The sequence below is a fragment of the Vombatus ursinus genome, unplaced genomic scaffold, assembly GCF_900497805.2.
Source record: "Vombatus ursinus unplaced genomic scaffold, bare-nosed wombat genome assembly UNPS02009132.1, whole genome shotgun sequence".
NCBI classification, from domain to species: Eukaryota; Metazoa; Chordata; class Mammalia; order Diprotodontia; family Vombatidae; genus Vombatus; species Vombatus ursinus.
Genome location: NW_020948910.1, coordinates 10,915,926 through 10,934,306, shown reverse-complemented (window position 1 = coordinate 10,934,306; position 18,381 = coordinate 10,915,926). Strand labels below are relative to the sequence as shown.

Sequence of the window (18,381 nt, the reverse complement as noted above, 5' to 3'; positions counted from 1 at the left end):
AAGTTAAAACATGCACAGCAGAGAACAAAAGAAAACTTACAAGGAAGCAAAGAAAAGATGGACAGCTCTCCATACAAGGTGTAATATTTATCGAACAGGCTTTCTTGAAATGAAAAATTATCATTACATATTTTGAATCTTCTCTTATGTTCTGCTATGCACATGACACGCTTTTTTTTCTTCTCTCACTTCGTAATTAAGTTCCAATATTTAAGTTTATGATATGTTTTTTTTTCTTTTTCTATTCTGTATTTGTGTTCTGATGTTTAAGTCTAAAACAAATTCAATTAAAAAAAGAATTATCACTTTGGCAGCTGTGTGAAATATGCATAAAAGAGGGAAGAGATTTGAGGCATAGTGAAAAATATTCCAACAGTCTAAGAAAAAAGGTGATGAGGGGGCAGCTAGGTGGCACTGTGGATAGAACACCACCCTTGGAGTCAGCAGACCCTGAGTTCAAATGTGAACTCAGACACATAACACTTATTAGCTGTATGTGACTCTGGGCAAGTCACTTAACCCCAATTGCCTCACACACAAAAAAAGAAAGAAAGAAAAAGTTGATGAGGACTTGAACTAGGGTGGTGGCTTTGTGAGTGGAGAAAGGGATGGACATGAGAAATATTGTGATAATAAAATCAATCAGAGCTGGCAACTGATTGAATATGTAGTGGGGAATGGGAATAAGGAGTCAAAAATATCTCCAAGGCTGTAAATATGCAAATTAGGAAAAGGGGTAAGAGCTACTGAGTTCTGTTTTGGATAAGTTAAGTTTAAGATACATATGGGATAGTTACTCTAAAATGTCCAACAGGCCATTGGTGATAAGGGACTAGGTGGAGGTGTAGCCAATATTGGCAAGGATGGCTAGGGAGCTTGTATCATCAAGAGAGAGCCGGGTTTCAGCAACAGCCAGAGGATGAAAGCACTGGGAGAGGAAAATATTTAGAATGAAGGAAATCAGGATATTTAGGCTAGATAAAATAAGGTAGGGAGGTAAGGTGGGGGAAGGAGAATTAACATCTGTCTTGAAATGCTGTTGTGTACAAGCAGATTGTATGTAGTCTGTTTGACCCCATAGAGCATAACTTGGGACAATGGACAGATGTGTACAAGTTTCAAAGAGACAAATTTAGGGATGCCACCAGTAAAACCCAGGCCATCAAGTGGAAGTTGGATGACAACTTCTGAAGAATATTACATCTGGAATTCTTTGGAAGGTGTGAGTATGGCTGCTGCCATTGCTTCTGAATCTGAAATTCTGTGAGAAGGAACAACATGGAAATATAACTTAAAAGACAATGTTATATTTTGAGACTGGTATAAATCTCAAAGCATTCTTATAAATTAAAATGTCATTGATTTAAAATTTTAAATTTATATATATGTATGTATATCAATAGTTCTACAACTAAAATGTATTTAATAATTGAAACCTGTATTCCAAATGCTCCCACATAGCTAATTCCTAGTTTTATCCATACCTAAGATAGATTAAAAGAATGATTAAATATTCAATAGGCTACAATCATTTATAATAAAAATAAATGATATGCCACAAATATCATTTGTAGATTTTTTCTAATGCAATCACCATCAATATTTACTAACTAATAATTGTTATGACTCTGTGTTTAATCTAATGCATTTGTAATAAATTCAGTTCATCCTACCCTATACATCACTGCTAACTGTAGCCCAAAGCCAGTTCCTCTGGTAATATCATCTCTTTCCTTCTTCCATTTCCCTTGATGTTCTCACTCCTTTTCCTTTTCCAATTCCCACTCCAGAACCTAGGAGATCCACTTAAGCATGAAAATGCTTTGATGGACCCATTTATGTAAGACCCCAAAGAAAGTCAAGATCTCACTGATTCATTAGCATATGCAAGAAGAGGTGTTGTAGAACCCAAACACAAAGGAACGGGGATACCGAAATACTAGAGATTTCTCTTTCTAAATGGCAGGTGGAGTTGAGTCCAGTTTCATCTAATTCTATAGTTCAAAGGAGGTTAAAAAAAAATAAACAGGGTAATAACTCTGTGATGCCAGTAGCAAACAAAAACTCTTTTAAAATATCATTGCTACCACCAAATATTAAGGAAATGGTCTTCATTTAAGTGATTAAAATTTTTCTCCAAAATACATTAAGGGTTGAGCTCAATTCCACAAAGTAATTCAGAGGATATGTTATCTAGATATGACACCATTTCCACTTTAAAAACATCTAGCCTTTTAACTCTATATTATGTATATTAACTTTTATACCATCTATGGTCTTCTATGCCTGACTTTTGAATGAGGATCGTATTTGTCTTCATTCTTAATAGTAGTTGCTAATTGTTTTAAGAGCTCTTTTCTTAGCTACTTCTAAAAGTAGGTCCCCAAACAATACACATGTGGGGTCTGATCTAACTTTCATTGGTGTCCCTTTTGCAGATGGTTTTATAGGATGTTTCATATCTAGGTCACTGGCTGTACTTCAAGTTCAGATAGTTGTAATCAAAAGCAAAGAAATAACACATATTAATGATTAACTACAAAGAAATTTTAAAAGAAGAGTCAGCCCCTCTCCTACTTATACAGAAAGCAAAATAGTTTTTGGAAGATCTCAAATAGAAGCAGTCAGGTAGAACACTGGGGCAGCTAGGTGGTGCAGTGGATATAGAGTGCTGGGCCTGGCGTCAGAAAGACTCATCTTCCTGAATTCAAATCCAGCCTCAGAAACCTATTAGCTGTGTTACTGTGGGCAAGTCACTTAACCCTGTTTGCCTCAGTTCTTCATCTGTAAAATGAGCTGGAGAAGCAAATGATAAACCACTCCAGTATCTTTGCCAAGAAAATCCCAAATGGGGTCATGAAGAGTCTGACACAACTGAAAAATGACTTAAAGGTAGAGCATTGGACATGGAGTCAGGAATGCAGCCTCAGACACTTACAAACTGTGTGACCTTGGGCAAGTCACTTAACTTCTGTCTGCCTCAGTTTCCTCATCTGTAAAATGGGGATAATAATAACTAGCACACATAATGCTTTACAAATATTATCTCATCAATCCTGGGAAGCAGATGTTGTTATTATCCTCATTTTGCAGATGAGGAAACTGGGGCAGACAGAGATTGAGTGACTTGCCTAGATTCAAACAGCAAGTAAGTGTCCAAAGTTGAATTTGAACCTAGGCCTTCCAGACTCCAGGTCCAGCACTTAATTCAATTCAATAAACATTTATTAAGCACCTACTGTGTGCCAGGTACTGTGCTAAATTACTTTATCCACTGTGCTACCTAGTTGCCTTACTATAGCTCCTACCTCCCAGGGTTAATGTGCAAATAAAATGAGATATTTGTAAATCACTTTGCAAACCTTAAGGCATCAGATACTTAAAGCATCAAATACTAGCTATTTATTATTAATTATTATTACATATAGTTCCACTTAATAGCTATCTGCTTTTGGGAAGTTATAACTAGGAATTTATATTTAAGTGAAGATGTATACAAAATATCCTGAAAAGATGGCCCTCCCATGCCAACATAGAAAGGAAGCTGAGAAGAAAGATTTTCTTCGATAGGTTCTTTTTCTATGTTGTGCGAGTCCCAGGGGTTACAGAAAACAGAAATAAGTTTCTACAGCAAGTAAATAAATTTGCAAATCTATTAAATTAAATTCATCAGTTTGTGAACTGCCCTATAATTCATAAAAATGGAAAGTTTTGGCAAATATTTAATAATGTATGTATAGTCAAGGAAAAAAAGAAGACAAATGATGGAAAAGAGAAAGAAGAAAACAAAGGTTTCCCAATCTATTGTAGTAGAAATGATCCTGGTCTAAGAGCCAGCAGAACTGATCTAGTTCTGGATCCACTATTCATTGGGCAAGATTTTTACCTAAAACTTGTCATGGAGTACACTTGGGACTAGAATCAAGATCTTATCACTCTTCATCTGAGGCTCCTTCTCCTGTTGTGCTCAGTTTTTTGTTTTTTTTCTTTTTAAGAAATATATAATCATTATTTGCAGTACTTAAGTTGATTTCATCACCATCATCATCATCATTTAGCATTTATATAGTGCCTACTATGGCCCATAGACATCTTAAATTCACTATATCCAAAACAGAAATCATTTTCTTTCCCCCAAACCCTCCCACCTCCTACCTTCCCTATTACAGTTATCCCTTCCACATCATGGGAGTTATGGGCACAGAGCCCCTCGAAATCTGGAAAACCCACATAAAATTTTTTGGGCCTCCCTTCATACCAGAGAAGAAGTCTGAATTTTTTCTTTTTCTTTTATGGGGTACTGATATTATACAATACTATACATATATTTTATGCATTTCTGAGATTCTAAACTTTTTCTGTGTCATCTGCTGGCCTTTGCATGTTGTCTGAGGCTTCTGCAGAACTCTCCCAAAATTCTCATGTAATTTCTTATGCTGACCCATGATATATAGAAACTGCAATGGGGAAAGTTGCAATATGTATTGTAGAGGGCAACATTATCCTCCCAGCCCCTCAGGCTCATATCCTGGGCATTATCTTCTCTTGACTTCTCACTAGTTCTCATCCTCCATATCCAATCTGTTGCCAAAGCCTGTTGATTTCACCTTTGCAACATCTCTCAAATACCTCCCCCCCTTGACTCCTCTGACACTGCCATTACTCTGGTGCAGAGCCTCATCACCTTACACCTGTATTATGGTAGATAGCCTACAGGTGGGTTCACCTTTCTCAAGTCTCCACTCCAATCCATCCTCCATTCAGTTACTAAATATTTTCCTAAAGCTCAAGTTCGATCATGTCACCATCCTACTTGATAAACTTATCTATTAATTAAAGGGACTGTTCTAACATGTATGTCACCTTCCTTCCTACTCAATAAACTCCAGTGGTTCCCTATCACCTCCAGGATCAAATACAAAATACTCTGGCATTCAGTGCCCTTCATGATCTTCGCCCCTCCTACCTTTCCAGTATTCTTACACTCTATTCCCTGACGTGTACTCTTCAATCCAGTGACACTGGCCTGCTGCTTGTTCCGTGAAAAAGACACTCCATCTCTTGGCTCTGGGCATTTTCTCTGGCTGTCCCTCAAGCCTGGAATGCTCTCCCTCCTCCACTCTCCCTCTGACCTCTGTGGTTTCCTTTAAGTCCCAACTAAAATCCCATCTAATACAGGAGACATTTCCCAACCTGTCATTTCTAGTGCCTTCCCTCCATTTACCATTTCCTACTTGCCATTCATATAGCTTGCATTGTATATATTTATTTGAATGTTGTTTCCCCCATTAGATTGAAGCTCCCTGAGGACAGGGACTGTCTTTTGCCTCTTTTTGTATCCCTGGCACTTAGCACAGTGTCTGGCACATAGTAGGCACTTAATAAATGTTTATTGATTGATTGATTACTATGCACCAGGCACTGTGCTAAGAGCTTTACAAATATTATTTCATTTGATCCTCACATTTCCTCTCATTTGTGAAATGGAGATAATAATGATAATAACGATAATAGCTACTTCTCAGAGTTATAACTATCAATTAAGAGAACATATATAAACTGTTTGGGAAAATTTACTATTACCCTGTAAAACATCTGAATATTTAACTTCAACTTTTATTCTTTTAAGAAATTAATTTTGAAAACCTTAAATGACTATATAACAGGCATCTCATAGATTTTTAATAGGTCCTATAGGCATTATAGGTATATAATGATATTTCTTAGGCATCACTATAACCTACCTCAGGCCTTTGCTTCCACACTTTTCCTCCTCTGCAGTAAAATGAAATGATATTCTCAATACTGTAATGCTACTTGAACTGACAGTCATATCTAATAAAGAAAAAGAGTTTTTTTAAAAAATATACCGCCTTCTCTCCTCTGACTCTGCCACTCCCTAATGCAGACCTTCCTTACCTCATGATAGGATTATTTAAAAAATGTTTTTAAAGGGAAAATGGGCTAAAATACTTTCTAAATACCTTCAAAATACTTTTTAAAAGCTAAAGAATAAAGAAAAAGCATAGTGTAATAAATAAAGTGCTGTACTTTGAGTCAGGAAAGGCTAGGTTTAAAAAATCTGCTTTAGACACTTTTTGGTTATGTGACCCTTGGTTAGTCTTGACCTCTCTGGGCCTCAGTTTCCTCCACCTGTAAAGTGGGAATAATAGGAACTACCTCACAAGGGTGCTGTGAGGACCAAACTAGACAAGGTTTATTAAGTGTTTTGCAAACCTTTAAACTCTACATAAATGTGAAGTATTATTATGCTCAATCATAAAGATCATAGATGCAGAGCTAAAGCACCTCAAAAGACATCTAGTCCAACCCACCCATTTTTACAAATGAAGCAAATGAGGCACAGGAAAGCTAAGTGATTTGCCCAGAGCAACAGAGCAGTAAACATCAGAGGTGGGACTAGATTGTAGGTCCTCTAACTCCACAGATACTGCTCTTTCCATTGTACCAAACTGCCTCACTGAAAGACATTAAATAAAGTCAAATTTATCTCTGCATAGTAATAGCATTGAGATTGCTTCCAGGAAACTCTTTATCTGTTTAGCACATACAAACATATTATTTGGGAATGGGGAAATATTAAAAGAAGGTGAAAGTATGTAGGCTAGCTTTTAATAATAACTCAATAATTTACATCCATTTGGTACTCTAAGGCTTCTAGAGCACTTTTCTCACAATAATCCTTTGAGGCAGGTGGTTCAGGTATTATCTTCATTTTACAGATAAAGAAACTGAGATACAGACAAGTTACATGACTTTCTCTGAGTTACACAGTTCATAAGTATCTGAGACAGGATTCAACCTAAACACCCTCCCACTACCATTCCAATGTTCTTTTCATCACTGTACTGCCCAATCACTAGTGGTAAACAGTAAGTTCCTATCTCTTCTCCTCAGGTGACCATTTTAATTTGGGGGATGAACTGGAGATTCGAAGTAATTACAGGTGAAGGTGAGGATACAGATTTCATCCAGTATTCCTTAGTACACCCTAGGGAAAATGCAAACCACTAAGATGGTACCCAAACCAGAGGATTCCTAGAGAATATGGTTTAGTAAGCAAGCATAGCTTCTAACACTATTGTCTCTTCTTTAAGTCCCAAAGCCTTCCCACCCTCTTTCAAATCTCTGCCTGTGGCTATGACCTAGAGAGGAGACTAGATTTATCCCTACATTTACTTGGCTGCTTTGACCTTGTGCAAGTACCCAAAAATATTGTCTGAGAAGACCATCACTCTCATGGTTCCCTGCCTGCTCCTTTCTCTTCTCTATCCCAATCCCTAAAGAAACTGCTTCCTTTCCTGTTAAGGCATAAAGTCATATTTTAAAAAATTTTCAAGATATATAAAAAATAAACAGCAGGGCCAGTTTTTCTGCCTTGTAGAATTCTTAAGGCTATGAATTAGGATTGTTATGAAATCTGGTTCTACAAACCTGTTCATCCCGCTGACCAGTGAGGTCACTCCCAGGCATTTGATCAAGTCCTGGAGAAGATTATTAATTGCTGGCATTTAGTTTTGTCACTTTCGTCACCACCACCACCTCACCCCACCCCTTGAGCCAGAAGAGGGGAACCTGTGACCTCGAGGCCACATGTGGCCCCTCTAGGTCCTCAAGTGCAGCCTTTTGACTGAATCCAAATTTTATAGAACAAATCCCCTTAATAAAAGGATTTGTTCTGTAAAACTTGGACTCAGTCCTTGGGTGCAGCCTTTTGACTGAGTTCAAGTTTTACACAACAAATCCTTTTGTTAAAGGGATTTGTTCTGTGAAATTTGGATTCAAAGGGCTGCACTTGAGGACCTAGAAGGCCACATGTGGCCTTGAGGTCGAAGGTTCCCTACTCCTGCCTAAAGCTGAGTAGAGTCTCCCCAGAAGGAAAAAGAAAGAAAAAAGAGGTGAATGAAATCGGCTCTCCAGCTGATTCAAAAGTAGAGGTGATACAGGGAAGAAAACATAAATACAATATATTCAACAGAGAATAGCCTGATACATTGTAGAATCAGCCTTGGAGTCAGGAAGGTGTGGATTGGGTATCACTATTGACCTACTGACAGTGTGAAATTGGTTAAGTTGGTTAACTTTTTCTTACCAAGCAACTTTCTGATATTATAATCCACAATTACTGATGTGCATTGGTAGAATGAAATTCCACCCAAGGAGTTTCCCATATGGATAAAGGTCATAAGAACATAGTTCTAGACATAGGTATGCACAGCACATTTCATTAGGGTGTGTACCTAGGAATTCTAAAGTCAATATTTATTTTTTTAGTCTTGTCTGACTCTTTGCGACCCCATTTGGTGTTTTCTTGGCAAAGATACTAGAGTAGTTTGCCATTTCCTTCTCCAGCTCATTTTACAGATGAGGAAACTAAGGCAAACAAAGTGACTTGCCCAGGGTCACATAGCTAGTAAGTGTCTGAGGTCAGATTTGAACTAAGGAAGATGAGCCTTCCTGACTCCAGATCAACTACTCTATCCACTACACCACATAACTGCCCTATTTATTTAATTCCTAATCATAAAGAATACTGTTTTTGTTCCTCACACTAAGGAAATTAAAATTTAATTTATAAAAATAAGAACTTAAAATACAAACAAAAATGAGATGTGATACCATTTTCTGACATTAGGCATATCAGGTGACCATAGCTATGGATGGACTTAGAGCTGGAAATCACCTAGCCCAATTCCCTCATTTTGCAGAACAAAAAACTGAATCATGGAAAGGCTGTAACCCAAGGTCATACAGATAGTAGGTGGCAGACGTTAGGCTTTTAACTCAGATCCCATGACTCCAAGTGTACCAAGTGCACTTTCGGAGCACCACAATGTAGGTCAAGGGCAAGAATAAGAATGAAAAGCACATTTACCGGGATAGGGACTGAACCTCTTAGGAGAATGACTCTCTACCAGTACTAGGTCTGTTACTTCTCTGCAATTGAAAGTCTCACATTAAGGGTTCTTAAGCTGGAGTTCAGCAACTTTAAATACGTACATATACACGTGTACACACACACACACACATACACACATAACTTTATGTGTATATATATATATATATGTATACACACACACACACATAACTTTAACATAATTGTTTTCCCTTGCAGTTCTATGTATTTTGTGAATTTAAAAATATCACTTTGAGAACAGAGGTTTAAAGGAGTTAAAGGAGTCCGTAACACAAAAAAAGTTCAAAACTCCTTTCTTAGAGTTAAGCTCGCTCTCTGAGAGTTTAAATAACTTGTACAGGATGACACAGATAATAAGTGTCAGAGGCACATACTAAACCCAGATTTTAAACTCAGATATCCCTGGGTTCTGAGGTGAACTCGCCCCCTATTATTCTACGCTGCTTCTTCTAACTCACATTTTCATATTTTTTAATGTAAATGAATAAAAGTTCGGCTTAAAGTAGAGAGGAAGGCTTGTTCCAGGTCACATACTAGACGTCAAATGGAAACTCACATTCCTACTGGTTTTAAAGTTTCAAGGCGCTTCTCTCAATCACCCTTTGATATTGGTAGAAAAAAAAGCAAAACCTGCGAAACCGGCCTGCAGTCTTTCCCTGTAGGCTACACCCTCGCCTCCCTTCGGTGGCCAGGCCTTGCCCCAGCTGCAGTGGGGGAGAGAAAGGGAAGAGATCCGGATCTGCTCTCCCCGCACACACAGCTTCTCCCCTGCATTAGGTGAGTGCGAGCGTTGGGTGGTAGCCGAGGGTTGCGAAAGCCGCCTCTTCCCTCCCCCAGTCCTCGGCCTCCGTGAACAGCCCTGGGGCTACCTGGGCGGTCACCTGAACAGCTGGGACAGAGGGTTGGGAGGAGGTGGCGGTGTGCTTAGAAGGCGCCGGGTCTGCCTGATCCGTGGCGTTATCTCGCCCAGCAGGTCCTAGCCGGGCCAGACGTCAGGGCTGGCATAGCTCCCCAGCGCGCTCAGGGCCGGCCTGCATCCCGGGGCGCACCGTCCGGCCCCCACGCACGCAGGAGGACCCGCCTGGGCGGAGTCTCTGGCCGAGGCGCGGGCCCCTGGGAGCAGGGGCGGAGAAGTGGGTCAAGTTGCGAGGGCCTCCCCTTCAGCCAGGCCTGGTCCTAATTCCCTCGCGTCTTTTCTTGAAGTTAACTCCACCGCCCACGTCCGAGATGCCCGACCCAGACCCAGAGGAGGAAGTTGCTGAAGACGCCCCCGCTCCCGAGACACCCAACTGGAAGGGCTTGGAGGAGGCAGCCCGGGAGGTAGTGACTGACTTCTTCAACTTGTCAGGAAGGAGGGAGCGGCAGGGCGCAGAGGAAAGCAGTGACTCAGGATGCCCAGGCTCCGAGGCCTGGGATGGGGAGCCAGTTTCCCTAGGGGAAGTAGGTGGGATGAGATGAAGCTGAAACCCAATCTAGCTTCCTAGTCCATGGAACACCCTGTCTGGGTTGGGGTGGGGGAGGGAGGTTATTTCAAACTCGAGTGATTGACAGCTGAGCAAACATTAGCATCTTGAGACTTTAGGAAGGCCTCTGGGACCAATGCTCAGAAACAGTCGCATTTTGGGTAATTTGCAGTGTAAAAGCAAAAGTTTCCTGGTCTCATATAATTTTAGCAAAAAGTCACTCTAATTTTTAGCAAAGAAATTATTATCAAAAAAGTCATTGTTCTTCTAGGCAATAAATAACAACAATAGCCTTATGCTGAAAATAAGTATTTTCTGCTGTAAAAATAAAATATTGCCTATGACATAGCACTACTTGAGGTTGCAGGCAATTATTACATGCCTTCGAATTTATAAGGCACATGCAAAACTCTATTTTGGTACACAGAGTATGAATTCTAATTGACTTCAAAAGTGGGCCACCATTATTGTTAAATTGGAGTCTTTAGAGCCTCTTTCTTCCTTCTGTATTTTTTTTCCTGTTTCCTGTAAGCCTGGTCGTTATGAGATCCGGGAGTATGAACCAGCTAAGTGGGTTAGTACCTCAGCTGAATCAATGGACTGGGATGCAGCTGTCCAAGCTGGCTTCACAAAACTTCATAATTACATGCAAGGCAAGAATGAGAAAGGTAAGGTGGTTCACAGTATATTCATATGAAACGGTGACTCGATAATAGCTCCAACATGGCCTTCGGTTTTAATATGTGAAAGGAAGCATTTGTATAGGCAACCAAATTCTGTTGAATATGAGAGAAAAATAATCACCACTGTGGTCAGTTAAAATTGAAGGACAGACAGGAAAGATCTGGGTTCACATTTTATCTCAGGCACTTATTAGCCGTGCCACACTGGAGAAGATACTCAACCCCTCCATTTTTTTTGTCTTGTTTTCGCAGCTTTTAAGATCTCTTCCAACTCTAAATCTATGACCCTATGCACCATAGGTAATTGGTTCAGCAAATAAAGAATAACCAGCAAGATACAATTCTTACTCCTTTCAGATTAAGAATCTGGGCCTTAGTATCCTCATCTGTAAATGAGAAGATTAGACCAATGAACTTTTAGTTTTTCTTTCAGCTCTAGTTCTTTGATCTTAAGCAATTGAGTACATTAAAAAAAATTCCCTTGTTCATTTCTTTTATTTGGTAATGGGGAAAAGCCAGTAGTTAAAGGTAACCTTACACTAGGTGTTTCAGAACGTGGGGGTGGAGGGGTTGGGGGGAAGAGTTGGTGGTGGTTGAGTACAACTCTTTAACATATAAGTGAGAACAAAGCTGGGATAATACCCTATTCCTATCACTACTATGACCACAAAATGTTTCTTCAGAGGTTTTTCTCAGTGTTTTCTCTTTCTCTATTTCTGTTTAATGAATTCATTATAAGCACCTCAAAATAGCCTTCTGATCCATCATTTCCTAGTGTTTCAAGGTTATCTGATGGATTTGATAACCCCAACTGCCAGTAGCATTTAATATGGGAAATAGAGCAAATTAGAGTGTGTGTTTGTATGTGTGTGTATACACACACATATTTAAGGATGGAGGTTTCCTTTAAAAGTCCATATTAACTGGGAAGTATGGAAAATCATTCTATTCAAGAAAATTGTAGGCAGGTAAGATGAGAAATAACTACACAGAAGAGTACAATATAGTGTCAGCTCATTCTTCTTTCTCCTCTCCTCCCCTTTTGTAATCGTGTCAGAGGTAAAGATCAAGATGACTACCCCAGTGACAAGCTATGTGGAACCAGGTTCAGGGCCGTTTTGCCAGTCTACAATTACCATTTCCTTATACATCCCTGCTGAACAGCAATCTGATCCACCGAAGCCTTCAGAGTCAGAAGTCTTTATTGAAGACAGAGCTGCAATGACAGTGTTTGTGCGGTAAGTGGGAGGTAATTTAGCTCTTCAGACTGATAATTTTACTCGTGTGCTCATACAGTTTCTATGCAACTTGAGTCTTAACAGGAAAAAGAAAAGGACTAATATACTTAAACATGCATTTTTTCAATTCAATTAAATACTAAACACCTACTATGTGCAAGGCACTGTGCTGGAAGTTAGAGATAGATTAAAAAGGAATTTACATTCTGTGAAGGAATGGGAGGATGTAACAATATATGCACACACCCATAATTCAATACAAAATATATATGAATTAATATAGGGAAGGGAGGGAAGAGCATGTTACTAATGTGTATCAGGAAAGGTGATGTGTAGGAGTGAGTTAGTACATGAAGGGTATTTGGAAGGAAGATGGGAATTCCATGAGGTAAAGGTGGAAGAAGTACATTCCAAAGAGGACACTTGTGCAAAATAACTGGAATGTGGAATGTTATATAGTGGAAAGAGAGCTTGTGTGAACAGGTACGCAAAGGACCAAAAAGTACATCAATACCCTTAAGGTAAATCATGATGAATTTGTATGGTGAGGAATAAAAGGTATGTAATGGTCACTGCTTTCCAGGGACCAACAGTGTAGTTAGATAACCTAAGTTCAAAAATAGTTGCAATGCAAGGCAGTGTGGGTAGAGATGAGTGCAACAGTAGCTGAGAAAAGGAAGGAATCGCTTCTCTCTGGTTGTTGGCTCAGGAAAGGCTTCATGGAGATGAGATTTGAACAGAAATTTCTTCCAAGCCCAGTTAGCTTTTATATATATATGTATATATGTATACATATATATATCAGAATATTCTAAGAAGTTGACTCTCATTCTCTTTGATTTTGTATCCCAAACGTAACAATACCTAACTTTTAGTAACTGAAGTGTCTCTCCAACTCTCAAATGAATGCACAGGAATGAAATAGGTTAGTTGAAAACATTTTTGTTTTATCAACCCACACTGTGTGTGTCTGTGTATGAAATATATAGATGTATAATAAAGTAACATTTACTATATATCACTACATTATATTTTATTGTCATAAAATAACAATAAATACCTAATATTATACTTGTGGGTACATGTATATATTTGGAAACTTGGAACAGAGTTATAAAGCCATGTTCTGATTTTTCCAATCAAACATTTCTACATTGCCTTTAAGGAGAAAGAAGGAAGAAAGAGCAGAAAGAGGCAACCATCTCTCTCCCTACAGTTTTAAATGCATATTTCTCTAGGATAAGATATAACTAATCATGGTCTTCTTTTTACTCCTAATTGGTACTTATTTTGGCAGAGATTTTAGGCATTTCTAAGTATTTCTCTTTAACCTCAAAATCTACTGTCCCTATTATGCATAACCAATAATTGTTTGACGCAAACATGTAAGATAATAAACACTTGAGAAAGTGAACTGCATTTACTCATACTTCCCCTGGTTCTCATTCTTCCTCCCCCATATATATCATCTAGAGTATATTTACATATTAGCAAGGGTATATGGGGTGTTAAGGGAGGACTAGCACCTCTTGTGTGAGGGCTTGCCGAGTCCTTTTCAGGGGTTGCTCATCCAGCTGTGGTGTCCAAATAGTTACCCAGGTGTCACCTCTGACTCAAGTGGAGTGGCCACACCCCAGTAAAACCATCTTGACAGAAGGGCTAAACCAGGTTGAAGGTAACCAACAGGTCTCAAGCCTGTCAGTGAATTAGGAGGATGCCTACTCCAAGCACATGAAGACTTTCCCTGGTGGAATGGGCCCCTGGGAACAATTTGTTCCAATGACCATGAAAGCAGCTGAAACAAGTACTGTGGAGTGCTTAGAGCTTGGTCAGCCATTGAAGACACCAAAGCCATCCACTGCAATCCAGGCCATTGCCAGTTATCCTGACTTTTGTCTTGCCAGTGGACTTCTATGACTCTGGAAGAGTGAGGCTGATGATTTTGTTCAATTCTTCCTCACTTAAATCCAGTTCATACAACAAGGCAAGACATCAGCCAGTGAAGTCATTGGTCCTCGTAGAAAACAAAGTACAAACAACAACATATTAGCAGCCCATTTGAATATAGGGAAATGATTTTGCTGGCTTAACGTGAAGATTTCTATTTCTCATGTTCCCATGTATTTTAAAACTCAAAATGTATGTTTTTCTTAAAACTTTCTTTTCATTATTTAAAACTGGAAAAGAACTACCCCCAAAAGTGCTTAAACGCATTAGTGTTGGGTAAATGTGTTTCATGTGCATATCCCTTCTCACTAGCTGTCTTCAACATAGCTCTTCTACAGAAAAAGAAAAAGTTATCAGATCTCATTCCATTTTCCTGCTCATTTACCCCTTGCATCTCTTTAACGGAAGGCTTGAGGTAGATGACAAAAACATTTTTTTAAAAAAACCCCAAATTGGTATTTGTTATTCAATAGAGCATAAATTCCCTTGGACAAGGAATTAATTGTTGTCATTGTATCCCTAGCACAGTGCCTGGCATATAATAAGTGCTTAATAGATGTTCATTGGATTTTATAGTTTTCATAGATCAAAGATATAGAGATGTTGAGATATGGAATTATACCTACCAAAATCATTAGTACAATGCTTCTTCTGGAACACTGCCCCCATTACTAGTTTTCTTACTGTTCCTTCCTTCATGAGGAACAATAGTGAGTGGATAATTAGTTGGCCTGGAAAAAATTACTAATTACTAACTTTATTTTTAAATGTTTATGTTAACCCCCAAACCTAAGAGTTACTAAACTATGACTGTTGCTACTAAATAGCAGTATTCAAATGATTCATGTTTATTACTTTTCTTCTTCACAGGTCTTTTGATGGATTTTCTAGTGCCCAAAAGAACCAGGAACAACTCTTGACATTAGCAAGCATTTTGAGAGAAGATGGAAAAGTTTTTGATGAAAAGGTTTACTACACTGCAGGCTATAACAGTCCTTCTCAATTGCTTAATAGACACAATGAGGTGTGGTTGATCAAGAAAAATGAACCTCCCAAAGACAACGAATAAAAAAAAAAAAGATCTGTTAAGGGCAAAAGTTCTGGTCAATGTAGACCTCAATACTACTGTTAAGCAAATTGCTAATCTAGTCTCTTCTATATAAGAACACTATCAACTGAGCTTTCTCATGTGCCTTTTCCAATGCCTGATGCTTCACTTTGCTTCAAGAATAGGGTGGCAGTTCACAATTCCCGCTAAAAACAACAAACTTTTAATTTGATTAATGGTGGTAGTCTTTCTTCTTTTCACCAGAGGGTCAGAGGAAATATCCATGGATGTACCTTTCTTCTTTTCTAATTTTAGTCTTTTTTTTTCTATCCTTGCTTCCATGGGTAGAACACTATCCTCTCTTCCACCAGTGAAATTCTTAAATATTTTACTATCTGTGGATAGTGCCAAGCTATCAGACCTGGAGGTCCTAAGTTCCCAATTGATAGAAGTTACTCAAGATCCTAAATTTCCCTAACTTCCCATCAAGTTATGGGATGGACAGCAAGAACTCTCTTTTCCATTGTTAGCTAATTTCCACCCACCCTCTGAAAGGGCTATTAGTTCATAAAAGTTGCAACCAAGAATAGGGTAAGTGTCTACGTTAGTGATTTCTAACCCTGCTTTTTTGACTCAGAGTATTCTATTTCAAAGAATGCCTCAATTATTTCAATTTAAGAATAAATCTTAATTCAATTTTTAAAAAAATCATGAATTATTTTTAGGAGGGAATAGTAAGGAATTCAAACAAATGCTGCAACATACAGCCTCCCCACCCCTGCTAGAAATCTTACCTTTTTTTAAGTTTACTGTTATAAACTTCAATGTCTTCTCTATCATCTGACAAAATGAAGTGATATGTGCTTCCTTAATGTTTAATGGACTTTAAAATGTGTGCATTTTTGCTCCATTTAACTATATCCTTATAGTTTTCTGATCATATAACTGCCCTTTGTTAATAAAATGATAATTTCAAGTATGACTTCTAGCTTTTGAGATTTATAGTTTCTGTTTGAAAACCCAGATCCTTATTTTCTAGAGGCATTTTATTTAGTTTGTAACATTTAATACTCCCTTATAATTTTTCAGTGTAAGTATCAGTTCACTGGCCAGGGAGAGCTAATGAAATTGCTTTTACTACTAGTTGGCACAGTGGATATAGTGGTGGGCCTGGAGTCAGAAAGACGAGTTCAAATCCGGATTCAAACACTCACTAGCTTATGACCCTGGACAGTCACTTAACCTCTGTTTTCCTCAATTTATTTCCTCATCTACAAAATGGGTATCATAATAGCACCTACTTCCCAGGGTTGTTTTGAGGATCAAATGAGATAATTGTAAAAAGCTCCTAGCACAGTGCTTGGCACAAAATAAGCACCATATAAATGTCAATTATAATTAGTATTTATTCCTAATAAACAGCAAGATCCTGTAAATTTGACATACAAGGGATCAGGGAAATATTGATTTTTTATTAACTACTTAGATAATCCAATTTAATATTGAATAGTGATGCCATCTACTATGTCAGCTTCCTAAAATGATTTAATCCAAACAGCATCCTGAGAAGCAAGGTTATAAGATATACTAAAGATTTTTGGTTCCCATGTCAATCTCTCCATGTTACCCAAATCTGTCCTCTTTTCCCCTTACTTATTAAAGACCCACTTCCTTCAGCCTATCCTGTCTGCCTCCACAGCAGATCATGGATAATTTTTTTTCACTTATTTTCTCATAATTTTTTCCTCAAATGGGAATAAGACATGAAGGGAGAGACTGTTTAAAGTAGGTAAGCTGCCTATAGCATAAGGTATAAGCAGAAATATCATAATTAGGAACTGATGGAGAGAATGAGAAAAAACAAGGAGACAGGTTATGTCAGTTATATCTCTTTGGTCTGCAGGTCTCTCTGTTCACCATACTTGGTTTTCACTTCCTTTGTATAGTCTTGCTTATGAGGCAGGTTATGCTATGCGGCTAAACAATTTTTACCAGGTCAAATTCTAGACATTAGATATGGAATCCATACTTGAACAAAAATATTATACTTCTGTTTGGCTAAAACAATGCTTTTCTACCTCATAAAACAGGAAAGTTTTCCTGTATCTTCTGTGAAGCATCTTACGAAGCCCTTGTGTGCTTCATCTCTGGAGCCTGTCACCTAGACAGTGATTATCCTTAAGTCATCCAAAGCATTTTTCCCCTCTCTTTAATAATGACTTCATCTTAGACTGCGTATGGATCAGAATAGGAGTTTGTGTTTGCACATGTGTGTGACAGGGTGAGAGGAAAAAAAGCATTCTCATTGTTGCCTTTTTCCTGCCACTGTAATTTACTGTGTCAGCTAATACTTTTAGTCCAAATGGTTAGCATAAATCCCACCAAAACATTCCCAATCTAATTGGAAGATTTTAAACACCATGCTAAACCCAGAATGGCACAAGGGTAGAAGGCTGAGCTTGGAGCCAGTGAAGATGTGAGAGAAAATACTATTTCAACCCTTGCAAGAGGGTGAACACTGGTAAGGTACTAGAAGTCTTTGAACCTATTTTCTTTTCCGTAAAGTGAGAATAATAGATCAGTAGTCCCTTAAAAGGTCATTGTAAGGAGCAAAAGAGGTAACATAAGTTAAATGTTTGGTAAACCCTGATCTGCTATGTAAATTATTCTTTGAAAGTAGTGGTTAGAGTAAAGAGGATGGATATACTATGAGATCAGTGATGTCTAGTAGACGCTATTATTCAACTGGTATATCAAATTCATTCTCAGCCCTTCTTGTAAAGCCTGATTATTTTCTGTTCTCTGTAGTTCAATGGGAAGGAACTTTCATGGCTGTAAGATCAATCTGTGACTATTTGGCATTTAAAGATGTTGATGCTGGAGGAAGGGGATGTCAGATTTGTCTTTGTCCAGTTTTACAGTTTCACTAAATCCACCAACAAAAAATTTTGGTATCCTCAAGATACCCAAGAACAATGCTAGAGAGAGGGTCTTAGAATATCTAGGAGAGGGTTAAGGACTACACCTGTGATTTCACAGGTAAAGAGAATTTCCAGGTTAGGAA

The 18,381-nt window shown here is 38.4% G+C and overlaps 1 protein-coding gene across 1 annotated transcript; it reads left to right on the top strand.

The window, feature by feature from the left end:
- The first annotated feature begins 9,606 nt into the window (after positions 1 to 9,606).
- Positions 9,607 to 16,296, top strand: HEBP2 (heme binding protein 2). Its single transcript, XM_027850677.1, has 5 exons — positions 9,607 to 9,715; positions 10,142 to 10,258; positions 10,934 to 11,069; positions 12,142 to 12,322; positions 15,140 to 16,296. The coding sequence occupies exons 2-5, from the start codon at positions 10,166 to 10,168 to the stop codon at positions 15,336 to 15,338; spliced, it is 609 nt and encodes a 202-aa protein (XP_027706478.1). The 5' UTR covers positions 9,607 to 9,715; positions 10,142 to 10,165; the 3' UTR covers positions 15,339 to 16,296.
- The last annotated feature ends 2,085 nt before the right edge of the window (positions 16,297 to 18,381 follow it).

Coding starts and splice junctions, on each gene's coding strand:
- HEBP2 (XM_027850677.1), top strand. CDS start 10,166: ATGCCCGACCCAGACCCAGAGGAGGAAGTTGCTGAAGACGCCCCCGCT. Junction 10,259..10,933: donor TGGAGGAGGCAGCCCGGGAG/GTAGTGACTGAC, acceptor GTTTCCTGTAAG/CCTGGTCGTTATGAGATCCG. Junction 12,323..15,139: donor GCAATGACAGTGTTTGTGCG/GTAAGTGGGAGG, acceptor TCTTCTTCACAG/GTCTTTTGATGGATTTTCTA.